Source organism: Anas platyrhynchos, chromosome 2, assembly GCF_047663525.1.
Source record: "Anas platyrhynchos isolate ZD024472 breed Pekin duck chromosome 2, IASCAAS_PekinDuck_T2T, whole genome shotgun sequence".
Taxonomy (NCBI): domain Eukaryota; kingdom Metazoa; phylum Chordata; class Aves; order Anseriformes; family Anatidae; genus Anas; species Anas platyrhynchos.
Genome location: NC_092588.1, coordinates 119,053,517 through 119,076,826, shown reverse-complemented (window position 1 = coordinate 119,076,826; position 23,310 = coordinate 119,053,517). Strand labels below are relative to the sequence as shown.

The following is a 23,310-nucleotide window of genomic DNA, read 5'->3' as shown; positions in this document are numbered from 1 at the left end:
AAAACTAGGCTACTACACAAAGAACATATATAAGAGGGGAATAAATCCTGATACTAATGTATAAAGCTTACAATTAACAGAAATTCTCACTCACTGCATGTTAAATTGAATTTCAAGGTATTATAATTTCAAGGCTGTGAAAAATCAGCACTTAAATAAGGTCTTCATGATTAACTGTGTATGTGTAATTGAGCTTGATATGAAGACACTCATCAGAAAGGAAAATAATCATTCTCAACTTTCAAAAGAACATTGAGTTGAAGGACTCATCACCAGGTGGCAACACATTTTCCTTTGCAAAACTTAGTAGATTTCACCCTGAACAGAGAAACTGAAAGGTGCTTCTATAAGAAGTCACAATTTAAGATTGGCAATTGATCTAAGTGATCTACATTTTCAACCTTCCTACTTACAAATCAAAGTTTAATTCCTTAAAAGCTACAATTCCCACAGCACTCTAATGCATAAAAAATCTATGCAGAACAATCTAGGTGCAAAAACACGCTTACAGATGTAAGGCAGAATTTGAGCACATACATGCATCAAAATATTCCAGTCCTCCCTAATTTCTCTCACACAAAAAACCCCTCTTGTGAAAGAATTAGTTTGATAACAAGGCTTTTCAGAAGTATGTGTTTAGCTGTACATTTGTATTTACCTTAACATGGTGAAAATATAACGAGGGCTGGCAGCATCCTTTCCACCATGAAGCCTGGTACCAAACTGACCAATAGGTTGTAGCAGATTAACATTGTTACTTCCAACAAAGTTCTGAGCCAAGTTGACAATAGTCATCATTAAAGCTTGCTGCAAGAAAATACATATTCACAGTAATAAATGTGAGAAATAAACACTTTCCTAATCAACTAGTAAGATATACTTTAAATTCCCAGGAATTGTGTGACTAACCTGACTTCAATTTCAAAAAAGTAGTCTCCCTACGAAAGCAACGTAGCACACCTCTTAGAGAAGCTACTGGCAAAAGATAGTGCTTTCTCTTTTACAGCCATGTTGTCTCCCTGTCCTTAAATTCTATTCTTACGCAAACCCTGAAAACCCCGTAAGTTTCTCCATTGTTTCTATAGCTCTTCTCGGAAGGAATGAAAACAGCACAAATTGATTGTGCTTACTTTCTCCTGCACAAACTACTACTCATTACTTTTAAAGGGAAAGAGGAAGGGACAGAGAGAGATGGTTAATTTTGCAGCTCTTGCTAATACTTCAGATAAACATAACAAAATAGGAGATAGAATAATCTTTGTTCCAACACTGCATCAGGTTTTTGAAGAACAGTATCTCTTCTTCTTACCTTAAAAGACTTTATTTCTAGTTCAAGACAAAAAATTGCCCTAGTACTTAGTTTCTGTAATTGAGAATCTGAAAGAAGTGTACCATGTAATTAGTTATCTACCATTTCTCCACAACCCACAAACTACTCAGGATACCACTGTGCACAAAGACTTGGAAAGAATGGAAACATGTTGTCTTATTAAGCTAAATACTGATTAAGTTCAAATAACTTAAATACTAATTAAGTTCAAATTCTTTAAAAGTAAACCTGTGATTTGTAGATTCATTCCAAAGGTTTGCAATTTCAATACAATAAACATTTCCATAGTATTTTATATAGGTTATAAATTCTCACGACTTTTCTGTTCTTCATACTCACCTCCCCATGGTGATAAGCTGACATTTCGGCAACAGAACCAGCCAGCTGAGCAACCTTTACTTCACGTTTATCATTTCTCTTAAAGCAAGTAAACAAAACTTTGCGCTGCCCTGGTTTTAAACCTATTAAGAATAATATCCAATTTTCAACACATACACAAGCACAGGTTTTTAAGAAATAATTTTGTCTTATTCTCGTTTCTTGAAAGAAGTTTAAAATTTAAATGAAAATAAATACATACTGTAACACTAACAAAATAACAAATGAGTATCTCAGTTCTTTCAAAATAAAAGAAATGATTATCTAACAAAACTGAAAAAGTTACCAGAAAAGTGGAAACAACCCTTTTAGCCAGTCATTACTGTGCAGCATACAATATCGTTCTAATGAATATCAAATTTATCCTAAATATACATCTGCAAATCAAGAGTTGTTTCTTTCCTTAGAACACATTTTTCCTTAGAATCAACACAAATTCAGCAGTGACAACTGTAATTGTAGCTTACGCATATTTTAAGGCACTCTGATATTTCTGTTAAGTTCTCAAATACTCATTAAAATTCAACAGAAAGATATGTTATCTATCTCCCTTTTAGATTTTTTAAAGTTTTAAGAAAGAGGCCAGACTCTTTGATCTTCTGATTTACTTTTACTGTTTAGGTACACTTAGAGTATACTTTAATTACAACATCTTTGTGGAAGGGATTGCATCATTTTTCTGTGTATTATCTAGCACTGCAAACTAAAATATATGTATTGATCTATTCAGTGTTTTAACTCACACTACTGAACTGTAATACAGTATTGCTACACATTTCCATTAATAACATGTGTCAAACATAAGAGCAAAAATTGATAAAAAGACATTACTCCAATCTCCATTTCATTTAAATACATAAAATTCAATTTTCTTTGTAATGGACCTGCATCATGTTTACATAGCAAAGATCTGTTTAGAGGAACAGACCTAGAGGATTTCCTTTACACAGGAGAATCACCAATAAGAAAGTTGTAACTGAAAACTGTGAAGAGATGGTCACAGCGTTCTTCCTCTTCATATTTTTTGAGATTTTTTGCCAACAGACTAGCTTGTTATATATCACCTGTGATACTGAAGAACAGAAATCACTGCTCAGGTACTACCTTCTGAGCAGTTCACAGACCCATGACCAGTAAGGAGAATTACAGCTAACACTGCAAGTGACTCAGATGGCAACTACGTACATAATGTGTAATGTATACATGTATATAGAGATATATAAACACACAGTTTATATTACAGTATGTATACATGTTATTTATGTGGATTTGCAGTATAGTAGGTATACATATTAAGGTTCCTTTCTCATTTTCTTATATTTCTGTACAGACTTGCTGCATGAATATTTTGGTGTGGGTCTGTAGTGTCAAGAAGGCTAGCCACCTCTGCTATAAAAAGTGTATTGGAAAGTGGGGAGAAATGCTTTTTTTTGTTTGCTTACAAAATCTCAAGAACTTTTTTTCATGTCTTAGTAAGTATATGCATATTTACAATATAGGCAGAAATTTCTGTTCATGATGTCTGGAGACAGTTTTACAAATGAAGCACATAGTGTGTAGTGAGCTGCTTCTTTTCATGCTCATGCTATTGCAAGGAGAGAGTTGGCAAATCTGACTGACAGAACCCTAGCAAGATTACAGGAAGGTTCATTAACCACTAAAACAACGCTTGTGGTATACAACTGAAGGGAGAAAACTCTTACACCATCTACCCTCAGCTCCCAACTTGAATTGCAATTATTATAAGCACTTAAAAGACTTGTTTTCTCTGACTGTTTAACTAGAAGCAAAGCACTTGTACTGTCCCAGGGAAGAGGTCTGGTTAAGGTAAAAGGCTGCAAAGAATTAGCTTAAGCTTCCATACAGAAGAAACATTGCAACTTCTTAGCATACGAATGCTAAACAAAAATAAAGAAGTCTTCTATTCCCTATCTGAATACATTGACTTCCAAAATAAATCACAGATTTAAAAAACAATAAAAATGAATGTTCCAATGAATCATAATGAACTATCAGCTTACCATCAACAAGGGAAGGAATAGATCTCTCATTGTCTGAATTTGAGAAAAGGATCAACTCCTTGTTAATGAAGTCATTGTAAGTTAAATGTTTTGTTGCTGTACCATATAAAAATTGCTGAAAAAAAAACACAACACATACATTATTCATTCAATATAAAAACTACAGTATGTTTAGATCTCATCCACCATATTTATTACCATTATTTAGGACTCACCTCAGGAAGACCATGTAGCCGACGCTGTCTCCTGTCCTCCATGAAGTTTGTTAACCATTCTTTCCGGTCATCAATCTTCTTTTTACTGAAGGCCTGAAAAAAAATCAGGTTTACTACAGTATCAGCATGTACATGTTTGTGTAAATATACATGTTATTTTAGTCACAATTTGATATGTACTGCAGTATCTGATTAAGTATTCAATAATATTTATTTGGACAAAATAAACCAAGTAATTAATGCTCATGTTTAAGCAGCAGTACTGGTTCATGGCCTATTGGACATTGTTGCAGAGGGTTTTTCTAACTGACACCTCTCCCATCTGATCATCTCTGATTATCATGAAATCAGTATGCAGTTAGACAAATGTTATAATTCTTATTCTTCTCTTCACAACAGAGCTGTCCTTTGTTTAAAGCTGTTGTGATCTTTCCACAAATAATTCTAAGGTTGGGTTCATCGTTTAATTTGTCATCAAGAAAATTAACCACAGGTATTATAAAAGATACTCCACTCCTCTTGTCCTCTCCATGCCCTGTTTGCACTATCAACCATATGTCAATAATGTGTAGCTATTCCTGAGTGATTGGCTCTAGTCCTCAAAGAAAACTGACAGCCTGAAAAAACTGACATTTTATGAAAAGACTAAATGAGAATTTAGGCCAGCTGACTGAGGGCCTTAGTCTTTATGAATACAAGACGTCACTTTAAAGCAACAACTTATCACTACAAAATGACACAGGAATGTTCTGTCTGTCCTGTTACTGAAACAGAGTTCTCCTCCAGTGCGTTTCTTCTCCAGAAGAAATAACAGAGGAATGCATAAAAAACGTGGTTTAAGTAAAATTTCGACTAATTTGGGAAAATTCTGTGAGTTGTTGAGGTACTACCTCTTTCATTACAGAGTAAAATACATGGATTCCATCATGTTCTGGTTTCACCACTCTCCTGCATAAGAGAACAGTAATCACTGTCTTTTTTTAAGGACTCTGACTGGAGCACTTCAGAAGATCTCAATTAATAGCTTCATTTCCTCGGAGATCATGATATTTCACATTAAGTAGTAAACCTAATTAACTTACTGAGAAAGGGACTAAGTGATATCACCCTGTTTAGTATCAGATTGACTACCTTTGTCAATAAAGCTTGACAATTTACAATGTCAGACATCTGTAAGCTTAAGATTAGGCTTTTGTAAAAACATAACTTAATTCTTACAGTTTTATTCTAGTTCTTTTCCATGTATTTATACTTTTCCTATAGTGACACTGCAGTGACAAATGAACAAGAGCTGGATCAGCATAAAAATTAGAATAAAAATTTTCAATAAAAATTACTCTTGAATATTTATGCTCAAATAGAATGTTTTTTTGTTTCCTTTCCTTTCTTCACTTAGAACTGCTATTCTAAGACTGCTAGACTTCCTAGCAAAAAGTTCTTCATAATACTGAGAATTTACTGTGTGAAATAATTATTGTTTTTCTTGATTAGAGCTATCTTGAGACCTGGTAGGCCCTACAATCTTTGACCCACTATACCCAGTGGTGACTTGGGGCTGGAATTGTAACTGTCAGCAGAGAAGATGTGGACAAGAATACAGTTGGAACTTCTGTTAACAGCTTCCTTGTGTAACAAATGACTAATTTCATCCAGAACTGACAGGATATAACTTTAGACAGTAGTGAGTATCAGCCTTAACAGGTAATACGGCCTTAGACATCATTGAAATAAATACAGAACATCCTGCATGTCAACTATTCACTATTAACAGGCCAATTTATACAAACCTAGAATATCTTGTACAGTTATATGTACACTATGAGAAACAGACATAGTGAAAGGAATGAACAACAGAATGGAAAGCAGAAGACTAGATCCTCCACAACAGTGTCTCAGTACTTCGTAATGGTACTGATGAAGCAGTCAGTGAAGAATGATCACAGCATAAACAGAAAGACACTAAGAAGAATTCTTAGTAGGAACAGAATCTGCCTTTAGGGCTAAACGTGACATCAAGAGTGACATCAATCAGTTTGGCTGTAATTGCAACTGAACTCTTTTACCTTCCCTTGAACCGAAAGACCTTCTGTCTGGAAGTCTTAGAGGAGAGCTTACAAATTCTCCTTGAACAATAACTGCGGTGTATTTGCAGAAGTAAAACACAGATCCGCAATATAAAGAAAAAGTTATTATATAAGGAGAGAGCTCATATCTGAACATGTGCATTTTCCCATTTTTCTCTCTAATAACACCTAAAACTGAAATAGTAAATAAACTTATATAAAAGGTGAAACACATCTTGAGGAAAAAGTTTATTCTAGACACTCCATTCTTTCTCCTTTCTCAAGTTTGTGAAACACAGTTTCCTGGTGTACTGACTGCATATGTCTGATGTGTTCAAAACACCTGAACACAACTACCTACAAGATTTCAAATTCAAATGTGCAGGACATACCTGAATACACACGTGCCACACTGACATATCTTCAAAGAATAAATTATTATTATCTGATGCAATTTGCTCATAAACAAAAATCAGGGACCCAAGTAGGTGCAAAACACCACCAATTTGAGCTCTGTCGCCTTACTCAGAATACTCTTTTGTGTGTTCTCTCTTTAAAAGCAACTTTGAATGTAGTGTTCCTTGATATCTATACCACATGAAAGTGATCAGAGCTACTAAACAGAAGGTAGAATTAATTTTGTAGCACATATAAGGGTCTTACTCCAAAATTTGAAACATTTTTCAAAAGCTTTTTTCTCCCCTGAAAGTATTTTTTATTCAGTCATGCCAAAAAAAAATCTCACCTGCTAGGACTTCCTCATGTTCAGTGAACAACAGAAACTAAAAAGTATCATAGAGAATCCCTTTTGTAAGTTCTTACCAGTGTAATGGCAGCATCATCTTCAGGACCAGCATATCGAAATAAGATCCGATGTCTTTCCATGTCAGCAAAATATTCCTTTGCTTCTTTAGCAGTGCTGGTACCCAAACCTGTATAACAAAACAAAACAGTTACTCCATACTTGGAATTTATGTTTTAACATCTTACCCTTTGTACATAAGTTTTAATATTTTACCCCTTAAATAAAATAATTGCAGAAGATAAGATAGTGTAATGAAATCAGCTATAAATAAAACTTTGTAACATCCATTTATTATTTATTTTTATATTCACAAGGTTAACTTCTTTGTTTTAAACAAACCTTTGTAGTACTTTATCTTCCATGCTTTATGATTTTCCATGTGTTTCTTCCACTCATCAAATTCTGGAATACTATAGAACGAAAGTTCTTGCTTATTTTTGCTTGCCTTTAAAACAAAACAAAATAAAAATAATTAACTTTTCTGTTGCACTGTAAATAATAAATAAAATTGCATTAACAGGACCCATACCTTTACAATGGGAGTGATGAACTCCTCCAGAAAACCATGTTTCAACAGTGATGGCCAATTGTGATGAATAAAATTGATCAACAAGCCTTTTATGTGAGATCCATCCTGATCCTAAATCAGAACATGAATATGAGGCAATCTCGTAAAATGTCAGATCACACTAAGACAACAAAAAACCCACCCCCATCCCAACACCAAAACTAGAGTGGCAATGTATGAAAAAGTCTAGTTGCAAGGATAAACAGAATGCACTGGCCTCGATACATTAAAACCATATCTGTTGACACAAAAGGGAACAGTTAGGTTTTAATTTGGATTCTGAACTGAACCTGGGTATCAAATAGCCACTTGTAAACAACCCTATCCCAGAGTTAACATTGAACTCTTCCAAACCATGTGCACAGGTGCAGGTCACAGGTTTATTTGCCTATGGCATGCTTTGTTTGGGAGAGCTGTCCATCTCTCAGATAACGTGGAGCTGAATCTCTGTGGAAGAAAGCCAAACCTGGCCCATTGGTTCTCATTGGTGCTAAAATGCTTGATAATTTGACCTTTCCAGGAGAAACAAACAAACAAACCTTCGCAATTATCTAAAGCACAGGCTACCTCGCCTTCTACAAATCGGAACAATAAACACATACTTCATGAGAATACACAGAAATAATTGCCTTCATTCTAGTTTCTGCCAGATTAGCATTACTACCTCATCTACTGTTCACTTCTATACTTTCAACAAATTTTTGAGCAATCAAAAACATTCTTGTTTATACTTTTTTTTATTATTACTTTGGCTTCTCTGTTACAGTGCAGCAAAGTTCTGTTGTTCATTTGGAGTAACAAAAATAATGTATAGACAAATTATTCCCATAAAGAAATCTCAAACATTAGGGATTCCTTCTGAATACATCTATATTATCATAACATAGAGGCAGATTATAATGCACAAAAATGGAATCTACTGTAAGACTGCAGCAAAACACATTTCAAGAAATGCTGTATATATATAAAGTTGTGAATTTCAGACTAACCTGATCTGTCATGATCATAATTTTTCCGTATCTCAAACTTTTTAGAGATTCTGGATCTTCATAGCTTTTCTTGTATTGTAGTCCAACTATTTTGATGATGTTGTTGATTTCTGCATTTTCCATGATCTGTATTAAAAAGTTGCCTTAGCAGTTAGTATAAAAACCAGAAATTCAGAAATATCCCAATCTTTTTTTTAAGGTTTATAGCTACTTTTTCAATGCACCCCTACCTCAAACTTCATAACTCCTTCATCCCTGAGCCCCTTGTAGCCCTCACACCTGAAAAAAATTCTTCTTTACGTATAAATACTCAAGACTGTATCACTGCTTCTCCACAACCACAGCACTCCACAGAAAGATGAATATAACAAAAAGTCATCTCACAAAGCTGCCTTCTCTTTCATCACTTCTACAGGCATCTGCAAGACTGCAATACCCTTATTGCAGTACCCTTACTGCAATACTCTTACTAAAGACAAAGTATGGAGGGCAACAGAAGTAATGCAATTAGTAATAGTGATACTGCTTCATGTTGGGAGTCAGTGAAATTACATGACAATTGAGAGAATGTAAGGTTTTAATTTGTAAAGTGTTCGTGTAAAGTGTTAGTATAAGTCAAAGGAGAATCTCCTTGCGTTTGTGAAAAAATGATATTTATCATCTCAGTACTTCACTTAGTATTTCTAGTTTAGGATTTTACTACAGGCTATAAAGGCTGGTCCTTTATGAAACCCTAGCCACTACATTTTCATGAAAAACTAAAAATGAAAATACTGTGATAAAACCCTAGAAATCAAAAATTATGAGACATCTACCTGTTGGCTAAAAGGAATTGAGAAGACTACTTACCTGTTTGTGAGAAGCTTCTCGAACGTTAAGAATTTTGCCCCTGAGTGGGAATACTCCGTATCTGTCTCGACCAATAACACCTAAGCCAGAGACAGCTAAAGATTTGGCGGAGTCTCCTTCTGTTAAGATTAGCGTGCAGTCCAAGGAATGTTTGCCGCCTGTAGTTCAGGAAGAAGTAGGAGCAAGGCAAAAAAACAAAACAAAACAGAAAGCTCAGCTTTTCAACTCAAACAATAGGAATATGACAGAATCCGTCACGAATGCTCTTCCTAAACTCTATGTCAGATGATTTCAATGGGCTGAATTTCTACTTTTAGGGATGACCCTCCATACTACTAGAACTACACAACAGGAAGGAGTATCCTTGCCCTCAGCAATACGCTACAGATCACTATGTGGCAAAGAGCAAAATGAAATGCAATGGCATGTCTTATGTAGTGGTACTGACAAATCTGCACATAGACACAAAAAAAAACCACAGCAACAAAAAAACACCCCAAAACAAATTGCTTCTGCACTTTTACCATTTCACAGGCTATCTGGAAATTACACACATACATTATGTATATCTGAGTTATATGAGTGTGCTCAAAACTGGTATGACATGTATATTCTGTTTACTGCAACTGGAATATATTTTAATTTATAAGCAGTTTCAGAAATGGAACCCACTCTCTTTGAAGGGTACAAATGCTCATTAAGCAGTTTTGCTGTCTTATCAGTGACAAATGGTAGGAAAGACTGCAAAGACTTTGAAGCTGGTTGGCTTTTATCTATTGTTAATAACAAAGTTTTGAAGATAATGACATTTAAAATAGGTACTTTGATTTGCCTCTACCTGGTATGTAGAAAACAATTTGCCTCTTCCTATTACATTCAGAACTTACATTCAGACATATAGCTTAACTGAATCTGAATCACGCATATATTCACACTGAAAAAAAAGGTATAGCTACAGTGCAATCAGGAAGGTGCAATCCAAATACCAAGAAAAATAAGTGTGTCGTTTTAGAATATATATTAGCCTCTTTCCCAAATGAACTGCAGAAAACAAATCTGAATGCCATCCAGGTGCACCATCTTCTGGAATTGTGTGATCATTAGTGATTAATTTCAGGGAAGCACAATGTGCCTTTCTGGTATTTTTCTGGACATAGCTCTAAAAACTAAAAGAATTCAAGAGAAACTTCAAGCTTTCAGTCAGGTGGAGTCACCAACTAAAATTCATTAAGACAAGTTCTCAAGAGCAGAGCAACCAGCACATTCTCAGCAAAACTTAAGGAGTCAGTCCTCTGTACCATGCTCTCTCTTCCCTTCTCAACGAAAGCAGCTTTCAATTCGTTAGAAGTCCTTATTATAGTATTAGCTTAGTTCTTTTGCACAAGAACAAAAACATCCTATGGATTTTCAAGAGCAAACAGGTGACCCATATGGTACCTTCAGTCTTTAAAAAGAAAGGACTGAAAAACTTTTTACTAAATGTATTACTTACAATCCTTCAACCTAAAACATTTCTGCCTGTATACATAGCACTTCAGAATGTCAGGCTGAGTGTGAATACAACAACACACCTTATTTACAAACTGAACGTTTCTCTCCTTTCCCATGTGTCCACACCTGAATGTGAAATGCCTCCAACGTGAGATATCTGGTATGTTCCAGACCTTCAGTAAACTAATACCTGCAAAAGCCTTCCTGGGAGATAAATAGTTCCTGCTGCCCATGTAAGAACATCTAGGCAGCAGAGAAACATCTGAGTAACAGGTATCCAAGTTTTTGGGTGTTTTCTGTTTGTTTTTGAGTTTTCTTTCAGTTATTTTTTTATCAGTTATCCAGTTCTTCAGATGTCATATTTTGCCTCAAAAGGGTTAATTATGTTTCCTCTTAATGACAGTTTTGGTTGTGGAATTTGTATTCCTTTGACAGATGCATGTTTCTGAAAGTCTAGTAAGCAAACTATACCAAATGCCAAGAGAACAAAACGTTAACCTTTTCCTACAATCAAGTAAAAAGGAACCATTTTTTTCCTTCAAATTCCTTCAGCTATAGCTATACCATTTTTTAGGCAAGAGAACATAAACAGTCATTAGCAGTCTTACATTACTCACTTAAAAGATATTAAAAGTAAGTGTTCTTACCAGCATCATTAGCATCATCCAGTTTTGGGATGCCCTTGATTTTACTGTGTTTCACTGATGAACATTTTTTGTTCAGCTGAGTCTGTGCCTTGAATTTGACCCAATTCAAAATGCTCTCTATGATACCACAGTTAGAGGCCTGTAAGCAACAGATCAGAAGTGTGGATGAGAAAAGTAAAACTTCACATGGTAGATTCTTATCTCTCAATTTTAAGCTACTGATCCTTTACATAAAAAAAAAAAATGCAACCTGTAAAAGGCCAAAGAATTAACACATACCTGTGTAGCACATCATGAACACAAAACTAAAGTACAACACTCTCACAGATTCTTTAGTCTACCTTCTATAACTGGTGGTAAGGAAAGAGAAAAAGTGGACCAAGATTCAATATGAGGATGTATTATGTTGTGTGGTTGATGTGCTGAGACATTTTAGGTACTAAACTCCTGCTTCCTGGACTTTGGCAGCAAAATTAACCTTACAGGATATAATATGGACATCTAAGGCTTCTTTGGAAATTCTGAAAATAATTGGAAGACCCAAAAGGATTTAAAAATAAGGGTCTATGTATCAACTATTATCACAACCACTTCAGAAACTGGTACATTTCAAGAAATACATCTGCAGCAAAGATAGCATATAGCATGTCTTCTAAACAAAAACTACTTTAGGTTTGAATTCACATTAAGAAACAAAACAAAACAAAACAACAACAAAAAGTGGAGCAAAACAATGCAAGTTTTGGCTTTTCATTATCCTTCGCAATACAGCACTCATCAGTTAGATATTCTGCTGCACATTTAATGTCTGAAGATCAACGTTCAAACTTGCAGGAAACCAGAAATACTGTAAACCAAACACATGGATAGAAATACAATGTATAAAACAAAATCTGGAGAATAAATATGAGATTGTTATTTTTCCTGTAAGGTCTGTAAGAATGCCATTAGTAACACAAAACTAAAGAAATAAAATACAATACAAGGAGTTAAGTTGTGATGCCAAGAGTACTAGCAATAACACCATTCTCCTTACTACTAGAGTCAATTTCATTTTACTAAAATTAATGCCAGAATCTGCAAAAAATGAGCTCTTCTGTTGAAACTCACTTTTAAATCTGGGGCAAGAATCAAAATATAGTCATAGCCTCCACTTTTACAGCCAGATAATTAACAAAAGTTCCTCCATCCCATTTTCATTGTATGCTAATATCACTAGGGTACCATAATGTACCAATTAATCTTCAGCTACCTAACATGCATATACATAATCCAGTCTGTGAATTCCTGTTTCACTGAAAACAAGATATAAGCTTTACTTACTGCTTTAAAAAATTTCTCAGATAGCTGGCACTTGGACCCAAAACTTTTAGGCTGCAGTGTCATGTTTTCCTTTGTCTGGGAATCAAACGATGGGTTTTCAATCAAGCAATTAACAAAAACCCATATATGATTCTTCACCTGTTGAAAACACAGAAAGCAATTTACTTAATAAAATTACCATCTTCTTCTTTAATAATATATATTTTTATATATGGCATTTTTGTACAATGTCACTTGCCTGAAATGGTTTCACTGAAACTCCAGCTTTATTCTTCTTTTTCACCACTTCTATCAGTTTGCCCACAACCTGATCCACCACGTAATCAACATGCCTACCACCCTTGATGAAGAAAGAAAGAAAAAAAAAACACAACACTTTGAATTTTTCTAATAGCTTTTAATATTATAAACAAGGATCAAATAAGGTTAGTTCCTGTAGTCATACTGCAGTCAAAGTTGGAAGTCAATGCACATTAAGTTATAAGATAACAAAGAAAATTTGGTTTTACAGTTACTCTTTTGTCATTCAGTCTTCATTCCCGCCACAGGGCAGTAACTTGTAGCTATGTAACCATGTTGCCACCTGTCTTGTAACAATTGAGCAGTCACCTGGACTTCCTTACAGCTACTGCCCAAATGCAGAAGGGGAACAAAATGGCTTACAAGCAATTCCTGGCATCATCTCAGTGGAAAATGAAAGAAAGATAGGCAGAAAGACAGGCAGAAAGACAGCATAGGATTTTTTCCTCCGCTGCACCACAACAGCTGAAAATAAAATGTTCACAGTGCCTGTCACAATTCCTGCCTTTATCCTTTGAAAAGGGTGACTCTCTGGTTATCCTTGCTTGAAGCCTTTCCAGATATATTTCCAACTATTTCAACTAACGCCATTATTGAGGAAAAGAAAAAGGAAAAGGGAGAGGGAGAGTGAGAGGGAGAGGAACTTTTGGCTAAGGTGATGTATTCACCTCCTAGCTGTGAACCCCAGCAAAACAGACCCTGAAGAAGAAATACTCACTTATATACTTAAACTTTGGAAGTGGTAAGTCAGAAAAGTTACCTTTTTGAAGTCAGATATAACTATGGAATAAAAGGCTACTGGATACATACCTTCAAATACTAGTTGTTTCTCCTACTCTGGAATGTTTCATTTGCTATTATTATTAATCATGATTGTATCCATGGGCTCTAATCCCACTTCACACAAAACAATTACTTTTTCTTAACCTACGATGTGAATCTTTCTAAGATGCATTTGCCACACTTTGTAGGATTTGCACTGTGCATTTATTAATGTCAGGTGACGTCACTCAATGATGATATTGTTCCATTTTCTTTGTATTAAGAAAATGATTTCTAGGTCCTATGAAATACAGATTAGCTTTGTTCGTTTAGGTAATGGACAGCTTTTCTGTGATTGTTTCTTTAGTTGATAGAAGTCTGTACAGTTTCAGTCTTTACTTGTGATTCTGATTCAGATTGCTTCTGAATTTTAGAATATACCCCGTAATTGTTAGCTTTCTTTTACACGTGTAAATCCACAGCCATTGTTAGGATGTAATAGATCTCCAATAGGTCTCTTTTTCCAGAAAGCTCACAATTTCATGTGAGCTTTTTCATGCCTTTATTTTCCAAATGATTTCATCTCAAAAAGGTTTGTCTTCTAACTGTACGTTTGGGGTTCTTCTTGTATCTGGCTTAAAGTTTAAGTCCAAAGAGGATTGTAGCCAGAGAATTTGATAGAAGGCCTGGGGCACCATCTGGAAGTGCCTGAACTGGAAGTGTGGAACAAAATTTTGTTTGTTCGAACGTTTATTTCTTTCCTATTTAGACTGAATTTTATCAATAGTAGAAATGCTAAATAAACACTGAAACTAGTATGTATTTTCATCACCCTGCCCCATTGTGAAGCGAGTTATATCTGACTTCAAAAGTCTGTTACTTTCTGACACTGTTAATGATGAAAGAGGCAGGTCGTAATCAACCCAATAAATGTGTGCCAGCTATCACATTATAGCATAAACCAATTCAACACCAATGCAACAAAAACCTAATCCAGCTACTGTATATGTACACAGAGTACAGAGAAGAAAGGGAAACAATTTGACCCCTTTTGATGACAGTAAACTGTTAGCTTAGGTTTGCTGCTGATGGGACTACAAACAGTTGTAAAAAACAAAAAAACAAAAAAACAAAACAAAAAAAAAAACAAAAAACAATAATAGTTCTCCGAAGTGGAACACAGTTATTAGAAAAAACACCTAACATAGATAGGTTGAGGACGTATTATGTTGTCTTGTCAATTTAGCTTCTCCCAGGTGCAATATATTGTGGATTTCCTCCCATTATTTTTAACCCAAGATAAATATTTGAAGCCAGTATCTGGAGAGCAAATAAAAAAATCTTATGAGTACTTACTTTCTTTCACCTCCTACTACAAAGAGGAGGTCTGTGTCTCTCTTATACAGAGATCAGAGTTCTTGGTCAAGCTTTACAACCTTGTCAAAAATAAATATTTTTTTAGGACAAGACATATTCTGCTGAAATACTCTGACTAAGAATTCCTTCCGATCACACTTCAGAACTGACTTAAAAGGTGATCTAACTGAACCAAACAGACTGACTGATGCCAGTACAGAAAAACTGAGGTAATGAATGACCTGAAATTTGTAATAGAGGCGCAGAGGAATCTTGTGCAACTGTTTAGTAAGACACTAGTAGGAGACCTCAAGCTGATGAACAGAAACAGCTGTAAGGGAGTGCTTCAGAATGGTAAACATTTGACTAGAGTCTCAAGGGAGAGAACTAATTTAAGCATGAGGCACGTTCTTTCGGAGAAGTTTGACTTTGAGGACAGGACCTCAAATTTTTTTAAGCAAACAAAAGTAAGCATGTTCATATGATTTTCTTGAATGAAAAATGTTCAGGTTAAAACAAACATTGAAAGTCATTGGAAAGGTAGGAAAACCTTTCACTGAAATAAGCAATAAAATGGGGAATGGAGAAGTGTGGTTTCATTGCTGCCTAGATTAGCTTCCCTTGGCTTTTCTTTGTATTCTGCAGCATTACCAAGTCTATTGTTTCACATTTCTCATCAACTGTACAGAATACGGGGTACAAAATAACAGCCGCTTCTACTGATTCACCAAGAATCACAAATCAAGCTCCTGCAGCAATTTTAACTTTTGCTCAATGAAGTTAAGGGGTGGCTAGCATTACTGGAATTTTACTTCCAACATCTGTAACAAAAAGAAGATATTTTGCTGACAGAGAACTAAACAGAAAAATAAATCCCCAAATTTTAAATAGTTTTGAAAAAAAAAAAAAAGGGTATTTGTGGGAAAGGAATTTGCAGGTGGCTTCGCACTGTTTCACACATCCCTGAATTAGAGATAATGAGGACACAAGCGGTAGAAATAAAAACCTGAGCAAGGTTGAGATAAAGTAAATTGGCTACAGTGTTCAGGATGAGCTTTGGGCAGTGGCCAGTTGCTGGCTGGCTCCATGTGCATGTCTGAGGGTCTCTACCCAACTGTATGATAGATTCGGGCGTGTGGACAGCACATGGATAATGCATGCATAATGCATGCATAACACATGCATTAAAATCTATTCTCTTATAGCAAAGAATGGAGTGATACAGACATATCCTACACAATTAAAACATATCTAACTCAGAGCCCACTATTTTACTCAGAAGATCACCTTTGCTTAACACTGATTTGTGTCTTATAAAAAAACAACAGAGTAAATAATGGTTCCTGCTGAGACTAACCTGCATTGTGGCAGGAAAAAAAAATCTATGAAGACATTCTTTAAAGATATTTTAAAAACAGAACTGAGGAGAAAGTAAGCTTTTGATAAGTATGAGGAGGTATAAGATAGATAAGAAATATGAAATGGAAGACATCAAAACCAAGAAAAAAAAGCAGGCAAACAGAGGAAAAGAAAGAACAAACAACTAGCAAACAAAAAAATAAAAGCTAGCTCAAACCATTCTATGACACAGTAGGCATCTGAAAAAAAATCAAAAAGTGGCTGAACCAACAGGAGATAGCAGCTGTGTTCTCAACATCATGTAGAAAGAAGAGATGAAAAGAAAAAAAAAAAAGAGAGAGAGAGAAGGGAAAAAACAATGGCTTAAGATGGTTAAAAATATTAACCATTACCAAACAAGTACTTGCACTTCAAAGAAACCATATACAGTTTCTGTCAGGTTTCAAAGCCACCTACTAAACAGCAACACAAACCACCAGTGTGAGTTAGAAGCACCATACATACAAGGTTTTTTTGATTGCCAATGTCATTTCATTACACACACAAAAAAAGTTTTTATTCATATATAAATGACAGAGTTTCAGCATAGGGAGAGTTCAGTGAAAGTTGAAACATCGATATCCTGCCAGTGAAAGAAAAATAAATCCATTTCCAAAGTGCTACTACATGAAAATATCATATGACATTTCAAAAGCATTTCACATTTGAATGGCAATATTAAATGCATTACTTTCAGTCATCACATTACTAAAATCTTATGCTTACAGCAATATATCTGATTTTGGTATAATGTTTTATATACAAGCAGATTAGAAAAGCCTAGTTTTAGCACTTCAAATATTTTGCTAAATCTAACAGCTGACATATCAAAAACTGGTTACTTACCAGTAATTCTTGTTCTTAGAAGATACTAGTTATTATAACAGTTCCCCATTCCTGTGTCCATTCTTAGTGTGTAGCATTGATTGAGGGATGTTCAGAGCTCAAAGTTTCAACCTTTCAACCATCTCACCAGTAGGTGGCACATTTACCCACTACAGAAGCATAACAGCCTATAACTGCCCCAACTGTCAGTACATTTTAATACAAGACAGAAAAAAGAAAAATACCCTCTAAATCTAGAGGGCTGTTAATGATTATTATGATTACTGTAGTATGAAAAATAGAACTATAACTGCAAAGCCTTTTTTTCCCAGAAGGCAGCCAATGGAATCCCCATCTTGCAAAATTCAGGATGCAAGGACATCTAATGAAATTATAGCGACTGAAATCTTAAAAGTGAAGCATAGACTAGCTCCATTATACATTCTGTTAATATTGTCATCAACAGCCAACAGCCTTGATTAATTCTGAGGTAAGCTATGTTTAAATTCTATGAACAGATAAATGTTTCATGGGCTGCTCCCTGCATCCAAGTCTAGTATCTGGCACTGCATCTGTATCAGCTGTTTTTTTCTGCTAAAATGGTAAGTAGCATTACAATTAGCAGTGCTGCAATATTAAACATATCATTAGATTGATATGTTAATAACTGAACTTTTACTACAATTTCTACTACAGTTACTATTTGAAATTGAGAACTTGTGAAGACAATATTTAATCAGATTATATTCAAGTCTCAGTAAAAAGTTATCTGCACAACACTTTCAGCCTCAGAGTCTCACGTCAAATTCTGTGGTAGTCTATTGTGGCAAAATTATGAATACACATGGACCTGACCACAGTAACGAAGTTACAAAAACAAAATGAGGGAGCTGTGCCTCAACATACTGCCTGAACTTCTACCCACCCCTCAAAAAAAAAAGCCCCGTCAACCTAAAAAACTTGTTTGGAATTTAAAGCAAGTTTAAAAAACGTGGAAGGGAAGTTAGCACTGGGTGAAATTTATCCAGAAACAGAAATGAAAAGCTTTCAGCAAACAGTGATAAATAACCAAAAAACAGCTGAAATGAGCTCCTCACCTGTTAGCAGATAAGGGAACAGGCAGGTGACGCAGTTAGTTACTAGCCATTATGTCTCATCAGTGGGTAGTGGCACATCAATTGCTGGTGAGGTGGTTCACCGCCCGAACATTCCACATCCAGTCACACACATAAGGCATGGATTGGGAGAGCGGGAAAAACTAGAAATTACAACACTTACCTTTGAAGAATACACAGTACTTTTGCTATGAATTTTCTTAAAGAACATATAACAATGTGCATGTGTAACTGCATGATGGGTGAAAACCGATCCAAAGGAGTCAAACTCAGTATCACTTGAGTAAGCATTCATTTTTTCCAATACATTCTCTTAACCTGATACCAAACATTATTAAGTCTGTCTACATTGTCAGCATCTTCAAAAAGTTATCGTATACATCTTTAAGGTCGTGTTATTTTTCTCCTTTATGTTGCATAAAGAGGCCTGAATTAAAACCAAGTTTTAACCTTTTAATTACCAGGTATGTTTGTATCCCCAGTTTTGAGAAGTATCAGATAAGCATTTGATTAAAATGCACACTTTAAAAGTAAATATTCTACACTGAAATAAACTATCACCCTTACCACTGAACACTGGTTCACCTACACTGCAAAGAACATTGAAGTAAATTATGTAGTAAAAACTTTATACTGTCAAAACACTAACTACACATCACCTACCAGTGAGATTAACACTGGCATTTCTGGGCACCTGCCTAGACTAGGGACCCTACTTAGTGCAGTCACTGCACTTACGAACTGGTGCTTAAGAACCATTTTTGCTAACTCTAGAATTTCATTCTGTTTGACTCTATCAGATGAGATTTGAGCAAAGGGTAGTTTTTTAGTGAATACACATTCTTATCTTTCTGAGAAACTCATGGTTCAGGTTCCCTACAAACAGTGCCATCACAAGAATTACTTGACTGGTGTTAGATCACTCAATCAGTGTGGTTTGTCAAGAGCAGAAATCAACAAAGATTTTCTTTCACCATGGTGGATCCCAGATACCTTAACTTGGGCCACACCAAACCAGCATAAATGAGTTATACCAATAAATTTTAGGTGATTGTCTTTGTGCCTGAGTACCACAGCATCAAAGCAGACTTCTTTCTAGTTTAGTACGCTGAGCAGATTGCTTCTTCATCGTATCTGAAGATTTGTTATGATGCCATTTGCTACTTCTCTAGTTGCTAATAAGAACAAAGAACAACACACAGATCCCGTATGTAGAAACACAGATGAAAAAAAATTAATCTCAATATTTCAGGCCAGTTTTATACATCATAAAGCAATAAATTAAACACCATTTTTCATGAATACTGAAAGACTTGTTTCCTCTCAAAACCTGTTACTAGCTTTAAAGCGGTCTGTACACTTTTTAATCTTAATCTTGGAATTGTTTTACTAAGCAATAGTTCCATTCATTAATCAGTAACGCTCAGGTAAGACATCAGTATCATTGATCACGTTTACTAGCATTTTAAAATCTAGGGCATATTCAGAAATACTGATATGACCATATTTTGACTGCATTCAGTTGCTCCGCCAAATCCTTTCATGCAAAGGATTATCCCAGCTATTTATTTTTAGTAACACATTTTTTTTTGGAATGTCTGACTAGGCATAACCTTAGCATCTTTTTTTTTTTTCATTTAATGTAACTATAACTACTCACCTTTGTGGTAGCTATACTATTTACAAAGCTGATTTGCTGAAATCCTTTTTCACTTAAAGTTAGGCACACATCCCATCGTTCATTCACAACTTCATGAATAACTTTGAGTGCAACTCCAGTTTCATCCAGCTTGTCCTTTACGTAAAGATCTACGTAACTGCGAAATCCATTTACCTATGAGTGACACAGATAGCAATTACTCTACTTCAGATTAAATACTCAGTCCACTTAAAAAAAATTAAAAGAGGTTCTTACAGGTAACTTCTTCCCATTCAACATAACTTTGACTCCTTTGCATGACCCAGCCAAATCATATGCTCTTCTTGTCATGAGGGCCACAATATCCTTATCGAGTTTTTCCATTTTAAATTTAGATAGATCTGGTTGGAATGTAATGCATGTGTAGTCATCACCATCAAAATGTTTAATCTTGGGTTCAGAAGTCTTCATCATATTGTTCATCCAAGTCTTTGGAAACAAAACATTTAATATATTAGCTTAAAGACATTATCCTCCTGCTTTGTTCCATTTTCCACCTATGCTAGGACTGCAAAAACTACAGAACAAAAAGCTCACAGACTTCTTTTAAAAGTTTCCTCTGGTAAAATACTAAGTATAAAATTAATTGCTTTACCAAGATTTGCAAGTATTAGTGACAGCCGATTTGTGGTTTCTATAAATACACAGGCATCGTTACATTGATGGATATGATTCTAATGCAAGTAGAGCGCACTGCAGAACTGACTAAATTAAGTACAAGTGAGCTACCTAAATAGTCTTTATTGCCCATTAGTTCAATGTTTTCCATCCACTACATACTTCTATAGAGAGGTTTATTAGCCCCTGTGCAGAGCCTCAGCAGTCCCTGAGATAGCACTTCCGTGGATGTGCTTTTAATAATTTGTTTTTTGGCGATTAGCAGAAAATCTTACATTTTTAAAGAGACACATAAACCATTGAAATGTATTGGCTTTGGCAGTAACATGACAGCATAACCAGAAATTGCCCAGGAAAAAGCAAGAGAAGCCACCAACTGTGAAACACTCCAAGGCTGAGGAGCTTTGGTAGTTAACACTCCTCCCAACGTTCTTCAAACTTTTATAAAGGTGGCCAGCTCAAAGCTAAATGCAGTAGATGAATTACATGTAATCTTTGAACTTTGTTCTGACAATTAAAACTATGAGCAATGGGTTCATGTGGGATTTCTTTGCACCCAACTCCACCTGTGCTGATGAAAATTCATGACCAATACATCGAAAATTCTTTTTTTGATCCTAATATAAAATAACCTAGATAATTGTTTTTATGTTTGCATAGCAAAGTAGAAAGATTTTTTTTTTCTGAGAAATCACCTAACAATTACAAAACATATCAATTAAACATGTTCTTTTTCACATGCACATGAATAAACCTCAGTTTTAACAGCAAAAAATTGTTTTTCATTTTTAGTTACCTAACACTTGCAAGAAAAATATTACTTAAAACAAACGAAAAAACCACTAGGATGCAGAAGTAGCAGTTTCACTGACAGAACTAACTTAGCCTGAATAGCACTTTACATTTGAATGTGCATGATTATTTTTATGAAATATAGAAAATGTGTTAAATTTGAATCTTATGATTACAGCAAAAAGAACAAATTTGAGACTATTTGTATACCTGCTTAAAGCTGTGTTTGTATTCCTTGCAAGCAGTTTCAACTGTAAACTTTGTACTAAATATGTTACAAAGTTTTGCACCATAGCCATTACGACCACCTGAAAAAATAACATAAATAAAAAATAACAAAAATAACAGTAAATTTTGTTAAAGCAAAACTTAATTTACGATATACAGAGGCAATGCAAATGAAATAAAATGTTCCTATATAAGATGAAAGTTGGGCCATATGTCAAGAGCTATCAAAGGATGACAGAGATGCATTTTCACGCTACCTACAATCTGGTGCAACTATTTCTGCCTCAATAATGCACCACTTGCTCCTCCCCCCACCGAGGCCAGGATGCTCCCATTGCTTCCCTTCTGTTGATCTAGAGGTTTCCTGCTGAAAGGCAAGTGACCTCAACACCACGATCCAGCTGAAAACTAATTCGCGATCAGAGCCAACTCATTCTGCACATGCTTGCTAGCTCTGGCAGAAAAGCAGCAATGGGAATAGAAGTCCAGAGGTAAAGAGATTAGGTCACCCCCTTCTTGGCAACAACTCAAAGGTACATGTAAACCTTCCTGACTGAAGTCACACTCAGTTTCTGTGGAAACTTGGAAGAATTTCTAATACACTGTATAAATGTTAAAATAAAATAAATTCATTGCTCTACGTTTTCTGAAAATAAAATTTTAAAGTCATCATAAAATGGGCTAAATATATGGAGTGGGATAAAACAGAACTAACTTTCATTCATGATCTAAATTAGGGTTACATCACATTTAAGATAATAAATCAGTCTAATTTATTGAAATTATTCTTTCCTTCATCTCAATAACATAAATCTTTTAATGCTTGCACATGGTATAATTAACATGGATATTTTTTTTTACCGAATAATGAATGACGCTAAACATACAAATATAAAATTTTATGTAAACATTGCTATTAAAAAAAAAGAAAAAGTAGGATTTTTTTCTTAAAGTCATTTTACTCTTACACAGAACTCTGGTAATGGTGACTAAGTGATCATCCATCATGTAAAAGAGTAAAAATGTAAAAAGAGAAACCACACTGATAAACAAACTAGCTTCACAGCATAAAACAAAGCAAGTTAAATAGTCTTGCCTGTAACTTTTTTCTCATCATCGTCGTAGTTGCTCGATGTTAGTAGCTGCCCAAAGATTAAAGCGGGTACATATACTTTTTCTACTTTGTGTTCCACAACTGGTATGCCCTTGCCATTATTCCATATGCTGATAATGTTTGATTCCCTACAAAATAGTGAAGAAAGATATAAATCCAATTAACATTAACCTGAAGAAAGACTCCTAAATATATTTTACATGCTTAAATAACTGCATAAGTTACAATAAAAGACCATATTCTGTTTATTCACTGTTCTAGCAACTTTAATTTCAAAAAACATTTATTTGTGCTTAGTAGGTGTCAGAGAAGGAGCACAACTGCCCATACATGACAGCATTTCATATAAAAATGATCCCCCGCAATCTGTGTGAAGATCTTTCACTATCAACATGATCTGCAACAGAATCATGAAACTTTGTGA

The 23,310-nt window shown here is 35.0% G+C and overlaps 1 protein-coding gene across 1 annotated transcript in view; it reads right to left on the bottom strand.

Annotated features, from left to right (window-relative positions):
- Positions 1 to 23,310, bottom strand: part of TOP2B (DNA topoisomerase II beta) — a 62,903-nt gene that overhangs the window by 15,446 nt on the left and 24,147 nt on the right. The window contains exons 5-20 of the mRNA XM_038175537.2: positions 22,869 to 23,014; positions 21,755 to 21,852; positions 20,351 to 20,563; positions 20,096 to 20,269; positions 12,918 to 13,019; positions 12,680 to 12,817; positions 11,357 to 11,495; positions 9,219 to 9,376; positions 8,370 to 8,495; positions 7,342 to 7,452; positions 7,152 to 7,257; positions 6,830 to 6,939; positions 3,945 to 4,037; positions 3,730 to 3,844; positions 1,670 to 1,791; positions 659 to 807 (exon numbers count right to left, since the gene is read on the bottom strand). Of these exons, the coding sequence (XP_038031465.2) occupies positions 659 to 807; positions 1,670 to 1,791; positions 3,730 to 3,844; positions 3,945 to 4,037; positions 6,830 to 6,939; positions 7,152 to 7,257; positions 7,342 to 7,452; positions 8,370 to 8,495; positions 9,219 to 9,376; positions 11,357 to 11,495; positions 12,680 to 12,817; positions 12,918 to 13,019; positions 20,096 to 20,269; positions 20,351 to 20,563; positions 21,755 to 21,852; positions 22,869 to 23,014 (2,100 nt within the window). The remainder of the gene's footprint in view (positions 1 to 658; positions 808 to 1,669; positions 1,792 to 3,729; positions 3,845 to 3,944; positions 4,038 to 6,829; positions 6,940 to 7,151; positions 7,258 to 7,341; positions 7,453 to 8,369; positions 8,496 to 9,218; positions 9,377 to 11,356; positions 11,496 to 12,679; positions 12,818 to 12,917; positions 13,020 to 20,095; positions 20,270 to 20,350; positions 20,564 to 21,754; positions 21,853 to 22,868; positions 23,015 to 23,310) is intronic.